Below are 26910 nucleotides of genomic sequence, written 5' to 3'. Positions count from 1 at the left end.
ATTTTTCTGTCTTCTTCTAAGTTCAATAAAAATAAATTTTTCAGCCAGAATGTATTCTTCCTAATAGTTACCGTTTCTTTGGTAACAGAAGGAGTCTCCAGTGTCAGACGTGGAGGGGAGGCTGTACACTTTCTGATATTTTCCAGAGACAAGTTTACGCTTCACACATGACAAGCTGTTTGTCTTATAAAATAAAATAAAGAAACACTATGATAAAGGAACAGGCATTTAAAGCTGCTGTAACGGAAATGAGAACGTGAACTTTTTTTTTAACACATAATTATGAAGTGCATAAAAATTTAAGAAGCATCATTATTCAAATTTTTTTTACACTGAAAAAAAGTCTTGGATTATTTTCCTGTAACTGTGAACACAAGATAACTACTGTTTTGTGTTGTACAGACTCTGGAGGGGGAAGGACTTTTGTTAAAAAAGAAACTCGTTTTAAAGAATTCAATTTTTAGATAAAAAGTATGAAATGCTCAATAAATAAAAAAAAAAAAAAAACTGGAATAAAACACTTGAGCTATTTTGGTTTTAAGAAAAGGATTCTCCTGTAACTGCACATGCAGAACTTATGAAGCTTTGCATCCAGCAGAGAGCGCTAAACATTACAACTGGGTCCTTTATTCTAAACAAATGAAAGTGAACGCTACGGCACATGAGTTAGCCTGATTTTTTTTTCTTTGTATTAACGTCCATTAAAATGAAATTAGATGAATCAAATCATCTGTGGTTACTGTCCATGAGTCCGACATGTGCACTAAACCGGTCCTGCTGCCTCGAGCTTGTCTCTGTGTTTACCTCAAGTTTAAAGAGATCAAATGTACAAACATAAAGACAAAGAAAAGTGAAATCCAAACACAGCTGAGCTGTGAGACATCCAGCTGCACGGCAAGGACACTGCTGAAACAGACAGACCTCAGAGCCGAGCCGTGCCGAGCGGTGCTCTTCCAGTGAACAACATCAAGTGGCACCAGGGCGGCGCTGCTTCCGTCCCTCTCAGGTGGTCTTGGGGTAGATTTTCTCATAGAAGTAGTTCTGCGGTAGGAGGTACAGCTCGCCGTCCTTCTCCTTCACGCCGTGAGCGCGGACGAACTGGAACTGCTCAAGCGCAAACTCATAAAACTCGTTTTCAAGCTTCCAGATGTCTGACTGCTGCAGCCGAGCGATGGACTCCTTAGTGGGCGGCTTCTTCTCGCTAGTCTTCCTCAGGTGGGACTTTTTTCCTTTGGATGAAAAGAACACATAAGCAGCGAGAACGTGAACACCATCTCTCTCGCTCTCCGTCTCTGCACTTTTAAAAGATAGAAGACAATTTACTGAAGCCTGGCTCCTAACCGGAGCATACCTGTCCTGTAGAGCTCGGTGGCTCCTCTGAAGAACCGAGGCAGTGCTGCCTCCAGCATCATCACAAAGTCCTCGAGCTCCTCGGTCACGCCCACCAGCAGGTACTCGTTAATCAAGTTATACTTGGCCTGCTCCAGAGCCCAGCGACTGCCGATGTTCCTGCACACGACCGTTACAAGAACTTTACCAAAAACATTTTACCTACACAATGTCCACTTTACGTCTAACATTTAGGCTACAAGGCTAACGTTGCGTACAAATAACGTTACAAGACTGACCAGCACTCAGAGTAATGACCACAGAAGAAGGGGATCTGAAGCCACAGCTTTTCTGGAGCGCAGTCTGAACCTGCCGCAGCAACACACTCATCAAACGTCTGGAAAATAACAACATACAAACTTAAAATTAAATTTATGTTCAACATCACAAAAAAACAAACAAACAAACAAAAAACACACTGACCCTAAACATTTAAACAAAATAAAAATGAATGGGTTTTAGTTGTAACCTTTAAAAAATATGTAAAAATAAACAGCATTCATAGTGCTAAGATGAAATACTGAAAAAAAAAAAAAAAAAAGACTAGTCTGACCTTCTTGTCCCCCTGTTTCCTGCGTTTTAGGCCCGGTCTGTAATCGTCCCCGAAGCGCAGGAAGTAGTAATAGGACACCAGGCGTTCGATGGGGTCGCGCACGATGTTGATGTAAATGGGTTTTTTCATCACGCCAAATCTGAAGAGAGAATAGAACACTTTTAGCACAGGTTGAGTGTCTCCAGTGGAAGGAGTCTCCAGTGTCAGTTAACAGTCAGAAGTAAAGCTGTAACTTTTGTGTAAAGTTTTTTCTCACTGTTATTATTATTATTATTATTTTTTTTTTATTCCCTAAACATACATCACTGTACGCAAACAGAAAACTTCTTTTTATAAACAATTACAACTTATTTAATTTATTATTATTACACTTTATTTATCTAAGTTTGGTTTAAAGTTTTATCAGATTATTTTAAACATGAAAATAAGAATTTAAATTACTATTTAATTAAGATTTAAGTGAATTTTCTTTGGAAACTGTTAAAGTGCAAAATTGATGCGACGTAGACATACATGTTACCATTTGTTCTGACGTGAGCACTGCAGGAAGAAAAAGTTAAACTAAGGATCGTGCAACTGTGTCTCTTCTGTTACTGATTGCCTACGTCTCTTTTTGTTCAGCTCTGCATAAGATGTTTCTTTATTAAAAATTATAAAGGACACGAGCCATGCGAAGACATACACCCATCAGAAAGGTTCATTCGAAAAGAACTATCATATTAAAAGCTGTATCTCCTGACATGACTTTAGCGCTAGACTTTCTTTTATTTCAGTGTATTTGGAATGTACACAGAGACATGGTAGGTAGCTGCCCAATACAAACCCTGAGGTGAAGATAAACCCTGAGGTGAAGATAAACCCTGAGGTGAAGATAAACCCTGAGGTGAAGATAAACCCTGAGATAAAAAACACTGGGGTGAAGATAAACCCTTAAGTGAAAGTAAACTCTGAGGTTAAAAAAATAAACCCTGAAGTAAAAATAAACCCTGAAGTAAAAACACTCAGGCGAAGATAAACTCTGAAGTGAAAATAAACCATGAGGTGAAGATAAACCCTGAAGTAAAAAAACAAACAAACAAAAAAAAAACCCTCAGCTAAATAAACCCTGGGGTAAAAATAAACTCTGGGGTGAAAAACACTCAGGTGAGGATAAACCCTGAGGTTAAAAAATAAACCCTGAGGTTTAAAAATTAACCCTGAAGTAAAAATAAACCCTGAGGTGAAGATAAATCCTGCCATAAAAACACTCGGGTGAAAATAATAAACCCTGAAGTGAAGATAAACCCTGCGGTGAAAAGGAGTGAAACACTTAAACCCAAGGGTTTATCTTTACTCAGGTGAAGATAAACCCTGAGGTGAAGATAAACCCTGAGGTGAAGATAAACCCTGAGGTAAAGATAAACCCTGAGGTGAAGATAAACCCTGAGGTGAAGATAAACCCTGAGGTGAAGATAAACCCTGAAGTTAAGATAAACCCTGAGGTGAAGATAAACCCTGAGGTGAAGATAAACCCTTAAGTGAAAGTAAACCCTGAGGTGAAGATAAACCCTGAGGTGAAGATAAACCCTGAGGTGAAGATAAACCCTCAGGTGAAGATAAACCTTTAGGTGAACAGATGCAGCGCTCACTTGGAGAAGTCGAGGAACGACACGTGTCCGTGGTAGATCGCCGGCTTCATCTCCTTCCACGTTGTCACATTCTTCACGAAGCGCACCTGCAGATTAACACTGGCATGAAATGTCTTTGTGTGTGTATAAATTGAAAAATGATATGGTTTTCCCCAATACAATATTAACATAACAAATATACAGCATATAAATAGAGTGGTAAGACCAGACAGACAGAAATAGTAAGTAGTAATAGGCAGACAGATGATGTAAACAGACAGAACAACACAGAGTTGAAGCAGATAAAGATTACAAGGCAGACACACAGACAGACTGGCGGAAGGACTTGGGGGCAGTAGGCCAGACTCGGAGGCAGACTAGTAGATATAAAAGCAGAAAGGCAGATATAGAGGCAGACGACCAGACCCAGAGGCAGAAGGCCAGACCCAGAGGCAGACGCCCAGATATAGAGGCAACCGGCCAGATATAGAGGCAGAGATGCAGATCCAGAGGCAGACGGCCAGGTATAGAGGCAGTTGGCCAGGTATAGAGGCAGACATGCATATGTATAGGCAGACGGGCAGATCCGAAGGTAGATACAAACAGATACAGTGACATACACATATACACTGTGTTCCAAACTATTATGCAAATTGGATGCAAGTGTCATGAACATTAAATGTTTAGTTTTTAAATTAAACTCATGGATGGTGTTGTGTCTCGGGGCTCTTTGGATAACCGAAAAGGATTTCAGACACGTGTGATAATTAGTTTGCCAGATAAACCCAATCAAAGGAAAAGTACTGAAGAAGGTTGTTCCACATTATTAAGCAGGCCACAGGTTTCAAGCAATATGGAAAAGAAAAGGATCTTTATGCTGCCGAAAAGCGTCAAATAGTGCAATGTCTTGGACAAGGTATGAAACCATTAGATATTTCAAGAAAACTTAAGCGTGAACATCATACTGTGAAGACATTTGTGGCTGATTCAGTGTACAGACCGATTCGTGCAGATAAAGGCAGAATGAGGAAGGTTTCTGCCAGACAAATTCATCGGATTAAGAGAGCAGCTGCTAAAATGCCATTAAAAAGCATCAAACAGGTATTTGAAGCTACTGGTGCCTCTGGAGTCCCACGAAACTCAAGGTGTAGGATCCTTTAGAGGCTTGCAGTTGTGCATAAACCTACTATTCAGCCACCCCTAACCAATTCTCACAAGCAGAAACGGTTGCAGTGGGCCCAGGCATACATGACAACTAATTTTTAAACAGTCTTGGTTACTGATGAGTGTCGTGCAACCCTGGATGGTCCAGATGGATGGAGTAGTGGATGGTTGGTGGCTGGCCACCATGTCCCAACAAGGCTGCGACATCAGCAAGGAGGTGCCAAAGTCATGTTTTGGGCCGGAATCATGGGGAGAGAGCTGGTAGGCCCCTGTAGGGTCCCTGAAGGTCTGAAATTGACCTCTGCAAAGTATATTGACTGACCACTTTCTTCCATGGTAATAAAAGAAGAACCGTGCCTTCCGTAACAAAATCATCTTCATGCACGACAATGCACCATCTCATGCTGCAAAGAATACCTCTGTGTCATTGGCTGCTATGGGCATAAAAGATCATGGTGTGGCCACCATCCTCCCCTGACCTCAAACCCAATATCTTTGGAGCATCCTCAAGCTAAAGATCTATGAGGGTGGGAGGCGGTTTGCATCAAAACAGCAGCTCTTGGAGGCTATTCTGACATCCTGCAAAGAAATTCAAGCAGAAACTCCAAAAACTCAAGTTCAATGGATGCAAGGATTGTGAAGGTGATATTAAAGAAGAAGTCCTATGTCAAGATGCAACATGCCCTGTTAGAATGTTTTTGATTAAAATAGCTTTTAATTTCAGTAAATATGACCCCCTAAAGCTGCAAATTTAACAAAAGCCCATTTTCAGTTCTTTACAGCCTATAAAATGTTTTAACTCTGTTGTGCATAATATTTTGGAACAGTGCATTTTCAGCTTTTTATTTTTGAAATAAATATTGTTATCAATAGGAGGTTTGTTCAATAAAATTCAAATTATACACTAATGGTTGATAACTAGAAAATTATACTGACTGTCATTTGCATTGACTAATTATGAAAATCAGAGAAAGATATCATTTGCGTAATAATTTGGAACGTAGTGTAGAGAAAAACAGACACAGATGCAGACAGGATAAAAGCCAGACAGGAGAATAAAGAGACAAACTGACAGTCAGACAGATATGGAACAGACAGACATCAGTGAACAGACAAGTGTGAACAGACAAATCTTTTAAATTAGCAGTTATCAAACCAATAATTAAGAAACCTGACCTCGACCCCTGTCAGCTGTCCAGTTACAGACCAATATCAAACCTCCCCTTTATCTCTAAGATCCTGGAAAAGATAGTAGCGGAGCAGCTATGCTCATATATACATAGAAATGGCATACATGAACTGTATCAGTCAGGATTTAGGCCTCATCACAGTACAGAGACAGCGCTCGTTAAAGTAGTAAATGACATTCTATTGGCCTCTGATCAGGGTTGTGTAACTATGCTTGTATTACTTGACCTCAGTGCAGCTTTTGACACTGTTGATCACGCTATTCTTCTTCACAGATTAGAAAATGTAGTGGGAATTAAGGGTACAGCCCTCTCCTGGCTCAGATCCTATCTGACCCATCGTTATCAGTATGTAGACTTAAATGGTGATTATTCTGCATGTTCTCTAGTGGAGTTTGGCGTTCCGCAGGGTTCAGTTTTAGGTCCACTGCTTTTTTCCCTTTACATGCTTCCTCTGGGCAACATAATCCGTAAGCATGGTATTAGTTTTCATTGTTATGCTGACGATACACAGTTATATGTCTCAGCAAAACCTGATGAGAAAAAACAGCTTACTAAAATTGAGCAATGTGTGCAGGACATAAGAAATTGGATGCTAATTAACTTCCTTCTGCTAAATCCGGATAAGACAGAAGTTCTAGTCATAGGACCGCATACAGCTAGGAGTAAAATTTTAGATCACACCGTAACTTTAGATGGCCTTTCTGTTCCATCAAATGCAACAGTGAAAGACCTTGGTGTGATTATTGATTCCAGCCTTTCATTTGAAGCACATGTAGATAATATTACCAGGATAGCATTCTTTCACCTCAGAAATATTGCCAGAATAAGAAATTTATTGTCGCTAAACGACGCAGAAAAACTAGTTCATGCTTTTATCACCTCTAGGTTGGACTATTGTATTGCCTTACTGTCTGGTTGTTCAGCTAGATGCATAAATAAGCTTCAGCTAGTCCAGAATGCAGCAGCGAGAGTCCTCACCAGAACCAGAAGATATGAGCACATCACCCCTATCTTATCTTCACTCCATTGGCTCCCTGTGAAATTTCGCATTGATTTTAAAATACTACTCTTGACATATAAAGCATTAAATGGTCTCGCGCCGCAGTACCTGAGCGAACTGCTAGTGTCTTACGATCCGCCACGCCTACTTCGATCAAAGGATGCAGGCTGCTTGTCAGTACCGCGTATTATGAAAAATACAGCTGGGGGCAGAGCTTTTTCTTACAAAGCCCCAAAATTATGGAATAGTCTTTCAAATAGTGTTCGGGACTCAGACACAGTCTCAGTGTTTAAGTCCAGGCTAAAAACCTATTTATTTAGCCAAGCATTTTTATAAATAGATTTGCCATAGGTAAAGGAGCAGATCTGGGGGACTCATGGACGTAGAGTATTATGGTGAACTGGTATGTTTGGATGCTGTCCTCCTCACTCTCATTGATCACTCAGGTTTGCTGACGGTGAGGTGATTGTTTGCTTTACATGTCAGGAAGCCCTCATGTTTGTGTTTCCTTCTGGCTCTCCCTTTTAGTTATGCTGTCATAGTTAGTCCTGCCGGAGTCTCTGCTTGCACTCTACAGTTAATATACATTCACATTATACATTGTGTGACTGTGACCATACCTAACTGCCATCTCTCCTCTTCTTCTCTTTCCCCCCCTCTTTCTTTTTCCTCTCTCCTCCTGTCCCCCCCTTTCACTCTTTCTCTCTCTCTCTGTCGAGCTACACATGTCGTTCCTGAGCTGCCAGTGATCCAGACTCCCTCTGCCCTCCGGACCTGTCTGACCCATCCTGGTGCCCCGCTTCTGGCTGAAGATCTCGTCACATGGATGCCCCGTGTGTCTCTCTGGGATGCGTCTGGTGTCTGGGAATGATTCTCTCTACCTAGAAAATGGTTCTGGCCTTGACTGGTGTTGGCAACTATTTCTCTGGGGACTTGACAGTTCGATAGTTCATGACTGGAACTTCTTACAAGTCTACCTGGGTCTTCAATAACTACCTGGACTCCATATTAACATCAGTTAACATCAGCTATTATAGCTGAACTGCCTCCCACCCTACACACTGTATAAATGCAGATCATTTACTGCTTTCTGTTTCACCCAGATGAGGATGGGTTCCCTGTTGAGTCTGGTTCCTCACAAGGTTTCTTCCTATTACCATCTCAGGGAGTTTTTCCTTGCCACTGTCGCCCTCGGCTTGCTCACCAGGGACAAACTGACCATTTTGATTCATACAAATTCACATTTCATACAAACTTAAATAATTCTTTTGACTATGTAAAGCTGCTTTGCGGCAATGAAAATTGCTAAAAGCGCTATACAAATAAAATTGAATTGAATTGAATTGAAGTGTTAGTGTATGCTGTGTGATTGTACTCTGTGTGTGTGAGTGTGTGTCCTCACACACCTGGTCCTGCAGGGACATGACAGGGTTGTTCTTGCTGGTGTTGATGTGCAGGACGTGGTAGTGGTTCCTGCTGCACAGGTCGTAGGCCAGGTTGGTAAAGGAGGTGCTGGCAGTTTTGGGGACTCGATTGTAGATGACCACCAGGTCGTTCTCAACGTCCTCGCGAGATTCCCTCTGTCCTTCCTGAGTGCGGCGTTCCTCGATGTCACGCACTTCCAGCCTCGCGATGGCACGCTCTGTAAAGAGAGAAGCAATCAATTACCCAACATGGGGAGATTTTACCATTAGATGACTTCAGATTAAAGAAACAGTGGGTGGGATTATTTCTCCACACTCTTCTGGGTGTGCGTTTGAACTTAAATATAAATATTTTAATCACTAGGTCACATGACCATAATGTATTGTATTTTGGAACTTGATAATGCATATAAAGACCACATTAATGTAACTTTTCTTACACATCATTTACAAAACTAATCCCACCAGAATAAGGCTTTACACAAGTTCATCTTTTCAACAACATTTAGTCGACATTTGTTTATTTATTAGTTTTCGGCGCGCACTGAAAATAATTCCCTAACCTGTCAGCATGGTCTCCGGCGTTATATTAAGAAAGCATTATTCCTCAGTCCCAGTGACAGTCCTGCCTCCATCCGGTGCAACGATACACACTAAATCTGAACGCAAGTTGACCCTCTTGATTATAGGCACCTAATACTCGTGGGATCTGGGAGCAAAGACGAGCGATGATGAGGCTTTAGCACATTAGCGCTGCAGAAACAGCTGCTACTTGTAAAGGATGAAGAGGACACGGATAATCATAGCGTCTCGCTCTTGGCTGTCCGCGAGTGCGAAGGGACAAAATAATGCACTAGGATCAAACAAAAAAAAAAAAACATGGCCAGTACAGTTCAAGAGATTCCAGACTTCGCAGGTCTGAGGCTTGATCAGGATCCTAGGGGTCTAGATCATCTTTAGTCTAGGAGTCTTGAAAATATTTTTTTAGATTCTGGGATCTCCTAAATGACTAATTTTAGATTTATGAATCATCACAATGATTCTTTCAGATTCTGGGAGCACTGTGTGATCCGGGATAGGGCATTTTCATATTTAGCTCCAAAGCTTTGGAATAGCCTTCCAGACAGTGTTCAGGGTGTAGACACAGTTTCCCAGTTTTAAAGTAGACTGTAGACGCATCTCTTTAATCTGGCATGCACATAATTCATACCATAACCTCATACTCCAGTACATCTATCCTGAATGGCAACTACGCTAATTCTCTCCATCTGTTCTGTATTTTTCTACCCATTCCGAGGCATCTGAGATTGTGCCAGCTTCAGTAGACAAAGGCCAACCCTGTGAGGATCCTGAGGCATCCAGAGAAGGACCAGGTTGGCGTTACACATGCTGCTCCTGTGCTTGTGATCCAGACCCTATCTGCCATTTACATTTAGGCATTTGGCAGACGCTCTTATCCAGAGCGACTTACAAAAAGTGCTTTAATGTTTACATCATTGAATACATACTTACACTGGGTTAACTAGGTCAATTGCATCTGCTGACTCATCCCTATGCTGAACTGGACTTCATGTTGATTTAAAGAACTTCTGTTATATTGAACTTTCACCTGCATAACACACATGATGTTATATCATCTCTATCTGTTATCACCCAGATGAGGATGGGTTCCCTGTTGAGTCTGGTTCCTCTCAAGGTTTCTTTCTACTGCCATCTCATGGAGTTTTTCCTTGCCACCGTCGCCTTCACCCTTGGCTTGCTCATCAGAGACATTTCATTCGTCATTCATTCATTCATCTCATTATTATCTAGACACATTTTTCTTACACATACACACTTCCATAAATTTTCTTCTTTAAAATTTCTTTAATTTTTTTTAAGATGCTTTGAGACAATGACCATTGTTAAAAGCGCTATATAAATAAAATTAATAAAGATAACTCATTTAGCATATAGGAGTTCCTAAATGACTCTATGATTCTGGGAACATCACACTGGTGCTTTAGAGTTCTATGATGACTCCTTTAGACTCCGGAGCCCGGTAGAGAGGCTTTTAGATTCAGAGAGCACTGATGTGATTCTTTCAGACCCGAGGCGACTCTGTTTATAGACACAGGGAGCCCCAAGCCTACACTCTTTTATAGTTAGACCGCCCCAAGACCACTTAAGTGGAACCTTGATCACTACATCGTGCACATCTAATGCATCTTTAAAAAGAAAGTTTTTCTTTTCTCTCCAGGGCTACAAAGGAGACAAGCGTTTCCTCCAAAATGCATTTTCACTAAGATATAGAATGCTTGAACTTCTCAAACCCTGTTAGTCTTCTGCGGAGTCAAGAGTACAGGAACGAGCTTTCTGACTGTTTGGAAACTTGACCCCATAAGTGCTGAAGAGCATGAGTGCCAAAGTGACATGTGCTTTAGGTGTTAATGGCGACGGAGAGCCTAAAAACAGCTCGGCTTTTCTATATGAGCTGCCTGAAGCATCTGCTCGCAAACGCAGAGTGAATGACAAGCTGTAACAGCAGAGCATCATGGGATCATGGGGGGGGGGGGGGAGGTTGAGGTTCGGGGGGAGGACGAGAGACTTGAGTTACAGGTGGTATCAGAAAATAAGAAAATATCTGAGCATTAAGGCTGAAATCTGACCGAGAGAGAAATCTGACCACGCAGAGACACGTGACCTCACAGAGGAACCTGCCTCAAATTTAAATACTGATGTCCTCGTTTAAAAAGATGATTCATTAAGTATAATTATATAATTAGTATAATATATTACAGCTTTAAAATTTTAACATTATTACTCACTCACTCATGGTCTATAACGCTTTATACTGTATACAGTCATGGGGGAGGAGGCTATCTAAGGAGACTTGGGGCACAAGGCGAGGTACACGAGATTGAGAAGTCATCAAAAGGCGCGCGCAGACACGCACGCACACACACTCCTATACACACACCGGACAATTTGGGAACGCCAGTTAGCCTAACCTGCATGTCTTTGGATTGTGGGAGGAAACTGGGGTGCCCGGAAGAAACCCACCAAGCACGGGTGGAACATGCACACAGAGCCCGAGGTGGGAACTGAACCTGGACCATCGAGGTGCGACGGCACTAACCACTACGTCAAAAAAAAAAAGCGGCGTAAAATGAGATGCGATTTTTGCGTCTAAGTTCATTAACACATGTTAAACAGACTCTGGTCTATTTCTGAGAGATGAAGAGACGCTCTGCTCCACATCCTGTCTCCGTCTCCTATGGCTGAGGATTAATGACGCTCAAACAGAGAAGACACAGAAATATCAATTAACTAATCAGATTCCTAACCACTCTGTGTGTGTGTGTGTGTGTGTGTGTGTGTGTGTGTGTGTGTGTGTGTATGTGTGTGTTACAGTACAGTATTGAGTGATAAAGTCAAGTCAGATGTTCATGATTTACACAATTTACGATTAGTGAAAATGAGTTACTTCCTGTCCTTGCTCGTGACACTGGCTATAAACAGAGTCACTCCCTCACCACTGTCCTGTCTTTTGTCTCACAAATAAGCGTCAACTCACTCAAGTAAACCTCCAGCTTTACCTCTGAGCTTCACTTACGTCGTTAAAGACAAACCAGCAACCTTCCGACCAATCAGAATTCAGCACAACAGTGCAGCGTGTTTTATTGGGCTGTAAACTAAAACTTTACACTTCACACCTTTCTCTCACTCTCAAACATGATGCAGCGTTAAGGCTTTAGTGCTGATGAGGACTCGGGACTGTGCAATATAACATATGTCATCTTTATTTATTAAACAACATCTAATGTATTCTACACACAGCCGCAAAGGTGCTTAATGGGGTTGAGACCATGGCTCTGGGTTCGGGCCAGTCGAGTTCTTCTACACCGAACTCTTCAAACCGCGTCTAGTCATTGATTTGTGCACTGGGGCGGAGTCATGTTGGAACAGAAAAGGACCTCCCCCAAACTGTTCCCACAGTTGCATAGACGCATAGCATTGTCCAAGACGTTTTGGTATACTGAAGTATTAAGACTGGCCTTCACTAGGGATAAGGGCCCATATATAGCCTAACTGAAACACCCGAATTCCATTATTAACAGGTTTGGACAAATACTTTTGTACGGAACCCTGAAGAAATCTTTACATTTCATACGTTGGAAGACCAGAAACCAGTCTCAAAAAAAAAAAATTCTGTCTGTCTGTCTGGACAGAATTGACCGAATCTCCTGCAGTCCTTAGATCTCTGCCTGAAGTTTAATCTGCACCATCAGTGAATCTAAATGTGGAGTAAAAGTGATGTTATGAACAGTTATGTGTGGGATTTAATAATCTACTGTAAAATAATCTACTAATGCGCTACTGTCTCAATGTAAACAAACACCTGCACCAATAGATATTAATTAGAAAAGATAAAGTGAATATTTTGACTGGGATTAGTTCATATTTTCACTTTGGCTGAAATAACAGCGCTGAAGTGGTATAAGTGAATTTTAACACGCTGGAGTGGTTTTAAGACAAAACTTCATCTTTATCCTTTGATCTACTTTTTCCATTTCTCATCTGTGATTCACTCTCCGATTACCGAACAGGGAGTGTATTTGTCTGAGCACCAAAGAAGGACAACTTAGTGTAAACAAGGCGTGAGATACTCAACCTTACAGAATGGGATTTCTTTGTATTAATAAGTTAGACAGAGAGTTCTGCTGTACAGAGAGACACACAGACATGTACGTGGGCTTCAACCCCAAATAATAATAATAATAATAATAATAATAATAATAATATGACTGATTACATTAAAGATCAGCAAATTATTTTTAACTTTAACCTAAACATCATCTCTCTCTCCCTGTCTCTCACAGTCACACACACACACACACCTAACCCTGCTCTGTACACACTCCTGCATCCTCACCCAGCTTCCCTCTGGACTCCTCCAGCTGGTGGATCTGGTTCTCCAGGAACAGCATGGTTACTGCGAAGGCCAGCAGCGCCAGGAGCTGAAACTTCGGTGCCATCATGATCCTGAAGCTCCTCATGAACTCACAGCAGGAGAGCTGAAGACATGCTGAAGTTCACTGCTCGACCTGCAACCTTAAAACAGCAGCTGTTACTGACAATAATAACTAATACCCCACACTCTGGTTGTTTTGGAGCTCAACACTTCCACTATAATCCACTCTGGACTCTACAGTAAGAAGAACAGCTCGGATTTAGCTCACTGTTCCAACCACAAGCGCTCTGATGTTTGGTTAACCAGGGATCACTCCTAAACCACGGTTCCGTTCCACACTTAGTGTACTACCTAGTACACAGAAAGCGTTACGTCATCCACTATGAAGTGCTACTATACCTAACGTAAGGACCGGTTTGAGATTCGGCCCTAACAGACCGGACACTTATGCCACTGCGAATATGTAATTTATTAATTTACTAAATATAGTCACACGATTTAGTGTGTCCCGTGAATAAATTACTATTTAAACAGAATAAAAGTTTGCATATTTTTTTCAATAATACTTTTCCGTCGTCGTTTTTTGCTTTCACTTCCCAGTCAAGATCTAATCGCTTCCGGTTGAAAAAAACCGCGTCCTAACTTCCGGGTTGCTGTGAAGCGGAAAGCAATGGCGGCGGAGGTGTATTTACTCTGGCTGCTGCCGCTGCTTCAGTCGGTAAGTTGTTTTAAGATTAAGGTTAAAGAAATCATTGGTATATGAGGTGACTTGTGAGAGCATGACGTTGAATTATTGAATGCGAAGAAGTTTATAAAAACGTGAAGTAAAGATGTGCTAATATGCTAAATGCGGCTAGCTACAGCGCTCGTGACGTGGCTTATTCAAATTGGTCGAAATGTTTCACTGTGAATATTGTATAATTATACATGCTTTACCGAAATATAATTATAAATAGTAATAATTTAGTACAAGATCTTGTTATATAAAATTTTTTATTTAAATCTAAGTTCCGGCTCCTGTGTGACGTCACTGGGTGAAATTATATAAAAACCAGTTAGAGTTTTTAGAAACGGTGAAAAGTTTGAATCTAATAATAATCTGCTAAACTTTAATGTAATCAGTGATTTTATTATTATTATTATTAATATTATTATTATTATTTGAGGTTGAAGCCCACGTACATGTCTGTGTGTCTCTCTGTACAGCAGAACTCTCTGTCTAACTTATTAATACAAAGAAATCCCATTCTGTAAGGTTGAGTATCTTACGCCTTGTTTACACTAAGTTGTCCTTCTTTGGTGCTCAGACAAATACACTCCCTGTTCGGTAATCGGAGACTGAATCACAGATTAGAAATGGAAAAAGTAGATCAAAGGATAAAGATGAAGTTTTGTCTTAAAACCACTCCAGCGTGTTAAAATTCACTTATACCACTTCAGCGCTGTTATTTCAGCCAAAGTGAAAATATGAACTAATCCCAGTAAAAATATTCACTTTATCTTTTCTAATTAATATCTATTGGTGCAGGTGTTTGTTTACATTGAGACAGTAGCGCATTAGTAGATTATTTTAAAGTAGATTATTAAATCCCACACATAACTGTTCATAACATCACTTTTACTCCACATTTAGATTCACTGATGGTGCAGATTAAACTTCAGGCAGAGATCTAAGGACTGCAGGAGATTCAGTAAAGTCTAGACAGACAGTTTTGTGTGATTCTCTGAGAAAATCTGTCTAGAGAGACATACATACAAATTTTTCTGTTTGGTTTCTGGTCTGCTGTTGTATGAAACATAAAGATATAATTGAATGAGTGAGTTCCGACCGATGTACAGACAAAAACTATTTTATAGTCATATAACACAGAATCTACGTTAAACTGTTTGTTTATTTTCTCTAAAGTTTTCTTCAGTTATTAAATGTGGTTGATAATTGTATAGTTTGAGGTGTTGTGTGTGTGTGTGTGTAAATGATGTAAATGTTATGGATAATTAAATGATAAAATGAGATTTGAAATCTATGAGATTTGAGACTATGTGGAGAGTGAGTGCGCCAGAGTGTAAGGTGTAAGAGGGGCAGTGAGTCCACAGTAAATGAGTATATTTGTGTAGTGGCGTCCAGTGGTGGCGTGACTCAAAGCCGTGCCGTGCCGTGTGTGTTGCAGGTAGCGGCATTAGGGGCGGAGCTATCGTCTGAGGCGTGCAGGGAGCTCGGCTTCTCCAGTAACCTGCTGTGCAGCTCATGTGATCTGCTGGGTCAGTTCAGCCTCACACAGCTCGACCCTTTCTGCAGGCAGTGCTGTCAGGAGGAGGCGCAGTTCGAGTCTCGGAAGGTACGACCCCCCCCCCCCCCCCACCCCTTACCACCACCACCAATTTTCTTCTCTTCTTGTCCAATCTCTTTCTCTCTTCTCCATCACCTCTTTCTCCCTCTCTCTTTTTTTTCTCTATATCCATCTGTCACATGTCTTTTTCTCTCTCTGACTCCTCCATCCTCTCTTTCTCTTTATCTCCATCTCTTCTCAATCACCCTTCTCTCTTCACTTCCCCTGTCTAGAACCTTTATTTGGTTGTGATGATGATCTTATACTCTGTGTGTGTGTGTGTGTGTGTTCAGCTCTACCCCGGAGCCATCCTTGAGGTCTGTGGATGAAAATTGGGGAGGTTCCCTCAAGTCCAAGGTGAGCTTTAGAGCGAGTGTGACCCACACTGTAACGTGTTCCAGAGTCAGTGAGAACTTGTTAAATAATCATGATCTCAGTGCTGATAAAAATAAATCATAATTATTATTTTTGCTGCCATGAAGCAGCTCAAGTGACACACTTGATCTGAAATGATTAAGTTTTTTTGTTGATGTATTTATTTATTTTTTTAACACTTGTATAACTAGACATCCTGTAAGCTCCACCCACTTCATCACTTTCAGATCAATAATGCTTTGAGTCGACAGCGCTTCTGACTCGACTTGCACCTCCTGCTGGAAAAACATACGCACACACTCGTCTCTGTTAAAGGAGTTCCTTCATGAAAAAAAAATCTGTTTATATATATATATATAATCTTTATATAAAGAAAATCACCTGATAAAACTTGGTCTAAAAGCACCAGAAGATTCTAAACAGAATAGAGAAAAAAAAATCTCACACTTTACACATGACGCTGTTAGTGGCGGTAATTATAAATGTAATAAGAGGCACGGAAACAGGAGATGATTTTCAGGAGCAAGACGCGGTCTAGGCTGGAATGTGGTGTAATTTTCTTTTTCTCTTTTCAGCCTTCGTCAGGAGCGACAAGCCGAAGATGTTCAAGGGCCTTCAGATTAAGGTAAAGTCTCTCTGATCAGTTGTGCTTTTCTCGTCTTGTCTCTGTTCTGATCCGTGAGCAGAGGAGGGCGGGTCTGTAACGGTCCCTGGGTTCTAAACCTCACGCGTATGGACGACTCGCACCGCCGTAAAGCCTGGAGAACCCGGTTAGACCTCGATTAGAGATTCTGATAATCAGCCCGTACTGATCCATTAAACGAATAAGAACCATTTGTCCCTGTTTCTATTTCCTGCTTTTTGTTGTTTTTTGTTTTTTGCATTTTTTAAAAATTATTTCCAACACCAGGTCTCTGACACACTCTGACATCATTAACTACACCGTAATGTTGGTGAAATATACCAGTACTCCTTAAAGGCACAGAGCCAGACGACAGTCTGTTGCAGTGAGGCCATGAATATCAGTGTTTACATACAGTCAGCTCTAGGGGGCGCTCTGAGGGTCTACACGTCCCTGCGATAACTAATGCCGTGCATCGTTGCGTTCTGATGTAACACAAACTCTTGAGTTTGAATGATTAATCATGACGTTTACCATCTTACAGTTGATTCTGGTTTTAACCCTCGCGACCTTTTAACTAAAATTACAGAAAATAAATAAATCATAGTCCATAAGAACCCACAGCGACACTGGTCTCACTAACCTGTTTAAACTCGAAGTCCCTAAGTGACATCTAATGTAATGTCATGTGACACAGTCATGTGAACGTCTGTGAACGTGTGACATCATTTCCGAAACGACGGTGTGTTTCGATAGCACATGTGACAGAACTAACTTATTTTAAAAATCTTGTTTGTTTATTTTTATATAAAAGTAAGATTCATCTTATTTAACTATTCTAATAGTTTAATAACATAGTTTAGATTTAATCTGCTTTCACTTAATTTTTGGAACAAATTGATAAAATAAAATAAAGAAAATGTATCTCTGCCATATATGTCACATTTAACATTAAAATGTGGAGTATTTAAGCCTATATCGCCTTCTTAAAGGAGGAATGATTCTGGACTCCCATGTGTTAAAGTTTACTCACTATTTAAACTTCTAAACTCACATGACACCGCGACACGTTACCCTGCGGACCTTAAGCTGCCGTCTTCAGTACGATTAGTCACTCGCTGTCTGTAGCAAAAATAGTAAAAGTGCGAACGGAGCTTTAAAACTAGACTACAGACCCGGGTTAGATTGTCTGTACTTCGACTACACGGCGAGTTTCTAAAACATGCCTGGTTTGTGTTCCACAGTATGTGCGAGGCTCTGATCCTGTGCTGAAGCTGCTGGACGATAACGGGAACATCGCTGAAGAACTCAGCATCCTCAAGTGGAACACAGACAGCGTGGAGGAGTTCCTGAGTGAAAAACTCGACCGCATTTAACTCCTCTCGTCCCAACATTTCTGTTTACGAACACCACACCATGGACCATCGAGTTCTTTTATGTTCTAGTCATCCAAACACTTTGTTTAGATTTCAGTCTTAAACTGAATCCTGATTACATCATTCATTTAGACGGGGGGGCTCACCCCAGCTCACCCCACATGACCACCTCCAGCTGTTTGATCTGTAATATTGGTGTGGTGTTTTTATTTTGTACTGTATATTTGTGTATGAGCAGAGGATCGTGACGACGCTGGGTCGGTGGTGTTTGTCGTTTTTTTAACCGAACGCTGGCGCTCGTGTGGAGCTGCATGTTAGTGAAGGACTCACAGGAAACCCGTGTGTGGTGTGTAAGTGCCTGATGTGTGTGCAGTTCTCACAGCGTGTAGAGACGGAGAGAGAGACGCAAGCACTCCACCTGGTGTTCAAACTGATCCCTGTTTAATAAAGATTTGTTTCAATACAATATTAATGTTTGTGTCTTATTTAGCTCTTTTGTCATAGTTTAGTCTTAAATGTTTTTCTAGTTCCTGGAATATGGTTGTACCATCAGGGAAGAAAAACTATAGATTTTATTGTTGTTTCAACTACGTACAGTTCAGTAGACAGTGAAAGTTCCAGTTCCACTCATTCCAAATCTCCTTAGTTATTTTTTCTACAGCCAAAAATGTGTGCACCCCTGACCATCACATACACGTGAAGTCCTTTCTCAAGCTCTTACCACCCATATTAGAAGCAGACAATTCTATAATATCTGCACAATGTTTGCATAACAGATTCCCTTAGAATAGACCCACAAAGCCAGCTTGATGAAGACACGGTGTTACAAGCAGTGTTGGGTGTAACGCCTTAAAATACTTACTTTTTTAATGTAATATAACGCGTTGGGTCGCCATTTAAGGTCTCAATTATTTGGTTACTTTTTTTTTTTTATGTAATCAGTTATTCAGACAATTTATGTAATCTGTGAGCCAGACAGCAGTCATTTTCAATCTGTAAGTGTGAGATAGGGGTATCAGTAGGTGAGATAGGGGTATCAGTAGGTGAGATGGGGGTATCGGTAGGTGAGATAGGGGTATCAGTAGGTGAGATGGGGGTATCGGTAGGTGAGAGAGGGGGATTAGTAGGTGAGATGGGGGTTATTAGTAGGTGAGATGGGGTATTAGTAGGTGAGATGGGGTATTAGGTGAGATGGGGTATTAGTAGGTGAGATAGGGGTATTGGTAGGTGAGAGAGGGGTATTAGTAGGTGAGATGGGGGTATTAGTAGGTGAGATAGGGGTATTAGTAGGTGAGATGGGGTATTAGTAGGTGAGATGGTGTATTAGTAGGTGAGATGGGGTATTAGTAGGTGAGATAGGGGTATTGGTAGGTGAGAGAGGGGTATTGGTAGGTGAGAGAGGGGTATTAGTAGGTGAGATGGGGGTATTAGTAGGTGAGATGGGGGGATTAGTAGGTGAGAGAGGGGGATTAGTAGGTGAGATAGGGGTATCAGTAGGTGAGATAGGGGTATTGGTAGGTGAGAGAGGGGGATTAGTAGGTGAGATGGGGGTTATTAGTAGGTGAGATGGGGTATTAGTAGGTGAGATGGGGGTATTAGGTGAGATGGGGTATTAGTAGGTGAGATAGGGGTATTGGTAGGTGAGAGAGGGGTATTAGTAGGTGAGATAGGGGTATCAGTAGGTGAGATAGGGGTATCAGTAGGTGAGATAGGGGTATTGGTAGGTGAGAGAGGGGGATTAGTAGGTGAGATGGGGGTTATTAGTAGGTGAGATGGGGTATTAGTAGGTGAGATGGGGGTATTAGGTGAGATGGGGGTATTGGTAGGTGAGAGAGGGGTATTAGTAGGTGAGATGGGGGTATTAGGTGAGATGGGGGTATTGGTAGGTGAGAGAGGGGTATTAGTAGGTGAGATGGGGGTATTAGTAGGTGAGATAGGGGTATTAGTAGGTGAGAGAGGGGGATTAGTAGGTGAGATGGGGTATTAGTAGGTGAGATAGGGGTATTAGTAGGTGAGATAGGGGTATTAGTAGGTGAGATGGGGGTATTAGTAAGTGAGATAGGGGTATTAGTAGGTGAGATAGGGGTTATTAGTAGGTAACAGATTATGGGCCAAACTTCACTGAGTGATGATGGTAGAATAATTATAAAGGTCTTGACTAAAACAACATGCATGAGGAATCACAAAGGAGTTTTCATTTTCTGCAGTGGAAAAGTACTGAACTAGTTACTTTTATCAGAAAGTAACGCTGTAATGTAACTGACAGTAATTTTGTAATGTAATTAGTTACTTTAAAAAGTAACGTCCCCCAAGACTGATTACGAGAGTATCGGAGTGAACTCGACCCCCCTGAACCATCAGTGCTGGGATTAACTTTGGCTTCCTCAACAACCCTGAGCTCAATAATGCTCCTCTTGTTAAGAACAAAACTAGTGTGAAAACCTATGTTCCAGAAGTGTACACACACACAAACACACACACACACACACACACACTCCTTGTTACTTTAATAATGATATATTTTTTCTATATATTAAAATATAAAGTTATAATAAATGTTTCTTCTGTATCCTAAAATATACTGTAAACTATTGTGTGTTGTGTTATTTATTTATTTTTTTAATTTCGTACACAGATGAGGACCCTCCCCCCTCCGCCCCACCGCCCCCTCCTTTTCCTCCCTCAGTTCCATATCCATAATGTATGTAAAAGCCACGCCCCCTTTATAACCCCCTACCAGCTGCTTTACCTCAGCCGGACCCCTCCTCCCCCTCCCCCTCCCCCTCCTCCTCCTCCCCATCCTTCCCCTCCCCCTCCTCCCCCTCCCCCTCCCCCTCCTCCTCCTCCCCATCCTTCCCCTCCCCCTCCTCCTCCTCCCCCTCCTCCTCCTCCTCTCCTCCATCATGAGTGCTCAGCCTCTCCTCACAGCAGAGAAGAGAAAGCGATCCGCTCCATCTAAAGGGAGAGAAGAGAAGAGACAGAGGAGACATGACGGCAGGGGAAAAGAGCCTCGGATCGCCTGCACACACACAGGAGAGCAGTTCTGTAGAGCCTCCAGTCTGTCTGAAGGTCAACACACACACACACACAAACACACACACACAAGCATGCAGGAGTCTCAGTCTGGAGGTGAAATTAAAGGGTTAAATTCTGTAGTGTCCTTGCATGTGGACTCCATTATACATGTATTAATATATCTATTCTGTGTATACGGTACTTATATACACATTATATATACATGCATGCATATGCGCGTGTGTGTGTGTGTGTGTGTGTATATATATATATATATATATACAGTATATATTTATTAACAATTATATTAATTAATTGATCTTCTTTTTCAAGACCTCTGCAATTTAGGAAAATTCCCATTGAGAAACTCCTTTACCGTTAATCCCAGTGAAATCTTGTGGTCGAACCTCAAGCGGACAAACACAAATTCTGCTAATCTCCAGGCATTGATTATGTAATAATGGGCTGCTCCATCAGTCAGGGGGTGGAACAGAAGGTGATTGACAGCATGTCAGGGTGAAGTGTAGAGGTTCTGACTGAGAAGATCAACACTGTAAATATTTTCTTTGCATAAACTTAATGTAATTCTCAATAAAATCCTTTAACACTTATGAAATGTTAGTCATTATACTTCAGTACACCAGAGTAACATCTGACACACAGATCTAACGTTTTCTATATTTTTCTAAATTTGTACAGAACAATATTTTTTTATGTACTTACAGATAGTTTTTTCTTATATTTTTATATTCTGTTTAATCTTCTATAGCTATATTTTCCTTAGTTAAAGTTTTTCTATATTTTATTTCTTATTTTTTCCATATTTATTTCCTATTAATAATCTTTTTTAAGGTCACGCAATTTTACGTTTAAGCATTTCACTGTATACAGTATAGTACTGTGTATGTGACAAATAAAATTTGAATTTGATTTGAATTTAATCTAAAAATACTGAAGCAGCAGAATTTATGACTATTTGTGTCATTTTCAAAACATCTGGTCCCCTGCGATACAGCGGGTATACGTACCCAATCTGTCCCGGGGGGCGAGTTCTTAAGGTAAAATTTTGTATTGTGAAACACTTTGTCTCATAGGAAATAATGTAAATGTAGACAATCCGTTCCAGTCACCCAAAAATATTAAAAATTTCCAACACTATAACTATATTTCTGCATATAAAAACTGTTAAAACATTTATAAAAGACGTGTAAATGAAGGAAAATATTAAATAAATAGACATTAAACCTCACTTTACTTTAATTTATGATTCCTCTCATCACCGGCTGCTTTAAAAATCAAATTAAAAGCGGCTCCCTTTTCTTCTTGCTACCGTCCTTAATAATGTTCCTGGGACCCGTGGTGATACGTCTTCACTAAATCTTACACAAAATGCAAAAAAAACAACAAAAAAAACACAAAAAACATGTAATCTTGCTTCACTTGTCTTTTCACTGATGTAAGTAAATTTTGACGGCTTTCAGACATAAACTCGACTTGGTCATCATTCGGTTCAGTTCGGTTTATTTGTATGACGAAAATGCTTCGTATGCAGAGGCCAATTTTTTTTTTTTTTTTTACAAAATTTCATTTCTTAAAGTAAAAAGGCCGTACGCTGAGGAACAACTGTATCTGCTACATGAAACAGATGAATTTGCTCGATTTGCTAGAAATTGCTGGATGAACACCACCGAGCAGTTTCACTCACCAGCCTGCGATTGTTTTTTTGCACAATACTCATAACTTTACTCGTAACTACGCCGCTTATGCAGTGTTGAGATCTAACGTGACTTCCTTCCTCCATCCAGAGGATCTGCTGCAGAACTTCAACCTCTTCTACAAGACGACAAACAAGGAGAAACAGGACGAAAGCATCCTCAGGCTCATGAATATCTCACAGCCGAAAAGGCCGCGTGTGGATCCCAGCGCCGCGCGGAAGGACCGGACTCTCTCAGTCACGTACTTCCTGCTGGGGAAAGGCAGCATGGACAAGGTTCCTGTCTGCAAAGCGTCTTTCATCAGTGTGCTGGGTGAGTCCAGAGAGCGGCTCAGACTCAGGGGTTTTATCAGGAATAAAGATGTTTCCAGATCATCTCTTACCTTAAAGTATGACAAAAATAATAATAATAATAATAACCGACAGTCTGTGGCCGAATCTTTAAATGATGATTAATCAGTGTAATAAATAAACTGTTTATACAGATGGGCCCAGATTCTTTGATATTTTTTCATTCTTCGCTTGACGTTGCATAAATATGTCCACATTTAATTTAGATCAAAATGTAAAAATATAGCCCAGGACTTTTTTTATTTGTAATTTCTGTAAGAAATCTTTACAATACAAACCTTATTTCTATAGCACATTTAAAACAACAACCGCTGACCAAAGTGCTCTCCAGACAACATTAAAAACAATATCAACAATAAAATAGAAAACAATCATTTTTTTCAATTGTTGTATTATTGTAAGAAATAATTTAACAGATTAAAACAGACAAAAAAGCCTGAACTGATAAGTAAAATTAGAAACACATATCAGCAAAAACGTCCCTTTTTCAGGACTGTGTATTTCAACAATAATGTTGTAAAAATCCAAATAACTTTACAGATCTTCATTGTAAAGGGTTTAAACAATGTTTTCCTGCAGGTTCAATTAACCATAATCAATTAATTAACATGCACCTGTGGAATGGTCGTTAAGACCTTAACAGCTTACAGAAAGTAGGCGTTTAAGGTCACAGTTCTAAAAACGCAGGACACTAAAGAGACTTGTCTACCGACTGTAAAAAACACCCAAAGAAAGATGCCCAGGGTCCCTGCTCATCTGCGTGAACGTGCATTAGGCATGCTGTAGGGAGGCATGAGGACTGCTGATGTGGCTAGGGCGATAAATCGCCACGTCCGCACCGTGAGACGCCTAAGACGGTGCTACAGGGAGACGGGAAGGACGGCTGATCGTCCTCGCGGTGGAAGACCACGTGTAACAACACCCGCACAGGATGGGTACATCCGAATATCACACCTGCGTGACAGGTACAGGATGGCCACAACAACTGCCCGAGTCACACCAGGAACACACAATCCCTCCATCAGTGCTCAGACTGTCCGCAATAGGCAGTCCATGAGGAGGAGATGCACTGCAGTACTTCAAGCAGCTGGTGGCCACCAGATACTGACTGGTACTTTAGATTTTGAGCCTCCCTTCATTCAGGGACACATTGGGAAACATTTTTAGTTTAAGTCTTATGGTGTTGACTCTTTTAGTGTTCATACAAATATTTACACATTACGTTTACTGAAAGTAAAAACAGTTGAAAGTCAGAGGACGGTTCTTTTTTTGCTGAGTATAGGTGTGTGTGTGTGTGTGTGTGTGTAATTTAATGTAAAGTAACACGTAATTCCTTATTTCATAAAATAAAAAAATCTATTAAAATATAAATAAACATTAAATATGTATAACATGACAAATTCTCCCGCAAAAATAAGTGCATTTAAATAAAAAAATAAATATTTTTAATATGCACATTTTTCATGGACATTCATCATACTAAAATTAAAGTCATGTGATGAAAGCTCATTATAATATTTAAATCAGACTCGAGTTCGTACATGATTTTTATGCGTTTTTTTTTTATCATGAAAATTTCAAAACAACTATTTAACTTTTGTTAAACGTCTGCATTGTATTTAATTTGGATCCGTCTGCACACACTCGCATTAAACACGGCTACAAAAATGTCCAGGGCTTTAGGAAACAGTTCTGTTACTCATGATGATGATGATGATGATGATGATGATCAGTTTACAGAGATAATTTGAAATGATTTCTCCTTCACAGGTATCTCTAAGGACAGAGTGGCGCGAGTGTGTCAGTACTTTGCAGCACACAGCGCCCCGAGACCAGAGCTACGGGGCGGAGCCAGGAACGTGGAGGAGAACCAAGCGAAGCGAGACAGCATTCGGCAGCATATCTCCCAGTTCCAGCGCCGGGCGTCTCGCCGTGTTTGGGAGGACGCCACTGGACGTCTGTCTCTACCTGCTGATTTGACTATTGCAAAAATGTATGCGCTTTTTAAAGAGAAAAACACACAGGCCCAGATTTCATACGGCCTTTATTACTCCGTTTTCAAGACTGATTTTAAGCTGGGATTCGGGTCAGCGGGCGGCGAGGTGTCTCCAGCATGTCAGGGCTTCGAGATGAAGAAGGAAAGGCCGCAGATATCAGATGAGGAAGAGGAAAAAACTGCACAGGCGGAAAGCTAGGAGCTCCTGTGCTGCCGAAAACCCCAGCGGGGGAAAGGCAGTGTTTAAGAAAGCTCTAGAAGTACGTGCTCGGGGTCGAGCACCACCATGACGAGGGCTTGTCCCAAACATAAAAAGAAAATTTGTTGTAAACGTGAAAAGACAAGAACAATGAAAAGAGTAACGTGCTGTCGATTTGATTTTATTGGAGTTCTTGGGGGGCCAGTAGTTGCTGGTTAGATTCGATTTAACAGCACTGATGTTTAAAGTCTGATTTGCCTCAAGCAGTTACATTAGGGTTGTAAATTAGTAAAATATCTAATAAACACTGAAATGCTGTGCAAGGTGTAGTGGTCACTGTTTGAATGTCACATCTAGTTTTAATGCACAAACCGATCATACAATAACAGAAAAGTGATACTCTCCTAAAACACGAGTATTTGTAGAATCTGTGGTACATTTTTGAGAATTTGTCAGTTTCAGATGTTTTGCACATACAGTATTTGTGTTTGTATACACACTACCGTTCAAAAGTTTTGGAACACTTTCTAACTCCATGATGGTTCCTGATTTTTATTTCTTTCTACATTATAAAGGAATGCTGAAGGCGTCCAAAAAATGCATTAATCTCCTTTGAACAGTTAATGGTGAGATGTTTCTGCTACTTCTGCTCTGTAAAGACTTTATAACGCCTCTAATCTCAGGTGCTGTTAATTAGTCATTTTTCCCAATTATATAATATATATAATAACCCAAAATAGTTTGACAAAATATTTAGGATGTGTGCTTTTCAACTCCTTGTGACTTACGGCAAACATTCACAAAATATTCTTTATCATCTTGTTTATCTTTTCCAAAATGCTTTTTTCCTGAAAACTGCCAGATTTATTTCTTTTTATCTCACAACTGAAGACATGCACTCAATATTACATTTGACATGCACAAAATATTCATTTTGACCACTAGGTGGCAGCAGATCATATTTAATTCACCTGGACTCAATCAACTTGTTTAAATGTGTTTTTCTGAGCAGCTGATGGAGCTCATGACTGCATTCTGCTGATTAGTTTGTACAACACATGAATAATCACACACTTTGGGGTATCCTGACACTGAAGACTCCTTCCTCTTAAAATATCGTAATATCACTGTCTCAGTAAATAAACTGTTGCTATGGAAACGATACTGTATCAGAGCTCATTAATATAAACCTGAGTTTATGGTCAGAACTGCTGTTAGAGAGAATTAATCAGCACCTTTCGTCCAATCAGAACGCAGGATTCAGCAGCACTATAAGGCTGTAACTTTTTCCAGGGAGAGAGGCGAGATCGAGCTGCAGTGAGACGTTTATCGTTTTCCCCTGAGGAACCTCATCAGCTTTATTCTTCCTCTCTTCATCAGGAGACCTGTTCCCTTCTGCAGGAGCATTTCTGCAAAAGTTTACGTTTAAGGCGTGGATCTGTCAGGCTTAATTAAGTCAAGGAGGCGTGGCCTATGTGTATGTCAGTCCTAATGAAGTTAAGGAGGCGTGGCCTGTTTAGCCAAGTAAAGGAGGTAGTGAAGTATTAAATGAAAATATATACCCCCCCCCCTCTCTCTCTTTATTAGTCTTCCTTCCTTCCTGAGTGTGTCTCTGTAATCTGCAGGGTGGTCGACTCTAAGGAATGTTAAGAGG

General features: G+C 40.7%; 4 protein-coding genes across 4 annotated transcripts in view; 3 read left to right on the top strand and 1 right to left on the bottom strand.

The window, feature by feature from the left end:
* fam110b (family with sequence similarity 110 member B) overlaps positions 1 to 26910 on the top strand; it is a 170423-nt gene that overhangs the window by 100132 nt on the left and 43381 nt on the right. The window lies entirely within an intron of this gene.
* On the bottom strand, positions 214 to 13820 carry hs2st1a (heparan sulfate 2-O-sulfotransferase 1a). The gene is made up of 7 exons (XM_053506785.1): positions 13243 to 13820; positions 8310 to 8545; positions 3571 to 3656; positions 1943 to 2081; positions 1629 to 1726; positions 1352 to 1509; positions 214 to 1229 (listed from the first exon to the last, which is right to left on the bottom strand). The coding sequence occupies exons 1-7, from the start codon at positions 13364 to 13366 to the stop codon at positions 1003 to 1005; spliced, it is 1068 nt and encodes a 355-aa protein (XP_053362760.1). The 5' UTR covers positions 13367 to 13820; the 3' UTR covers positions 214 to 1002.
* Positions 13849 to 18447, top strand: selenof (selenoprotein F). The gene is made up of 5 exons (XM_053506787.1): positions 13849 to 13999; positions 15450 to 15617; positions 15902 to 15965; positions 16559 to 16608; positions 17850 to 18447. The coding sequence occupies exons 1-5, from the start codon at positions 13952 to 13954 to the stop codon at positions 17979 to 17981; spliced, it is 462 nt and encodes a 153-aa protein (XP_053362762.1). The 5' UTR covers positions 13849 to 13951; the 3' UTR covers positions 17982 to 18447.
* LOC128533223 (uncharacterized) lies at positions 20885 to 25504 on the top strand. The gene is made up of 3 exons (XM_053507484.1): positions 20885 to 21050; positions 22802 to 23023; positions 24832 to 25504. Exons 1-3 carry the CDS (start codon positions 20885 to 20887, stop codon positions 25254 to 25256), a joined length of 813 nt encoding a protein of 270 aa, XP_053363459.1. The 3' UTR covers positions 25257 to 25504.

This window comes from Clarias gariepinus, chromosome 11 (genome assembly GCF_024256425.1).
Source record: "Clarias gariepinus isolate MV-2021 ecotype Netherlands chromosome 11, CGAR_prim_01v2, whole genome shotgun sequence".
Classification (NCBI taxonomy): Eukaryota; Metazoa; Chordata; class Actinopteri; order Siluriformes; family Clariidae; genus Clarias; species Clarias gariepinus.
This window is presented reverse-complemented; position numbering and strand designations above follow the sequence as displayed.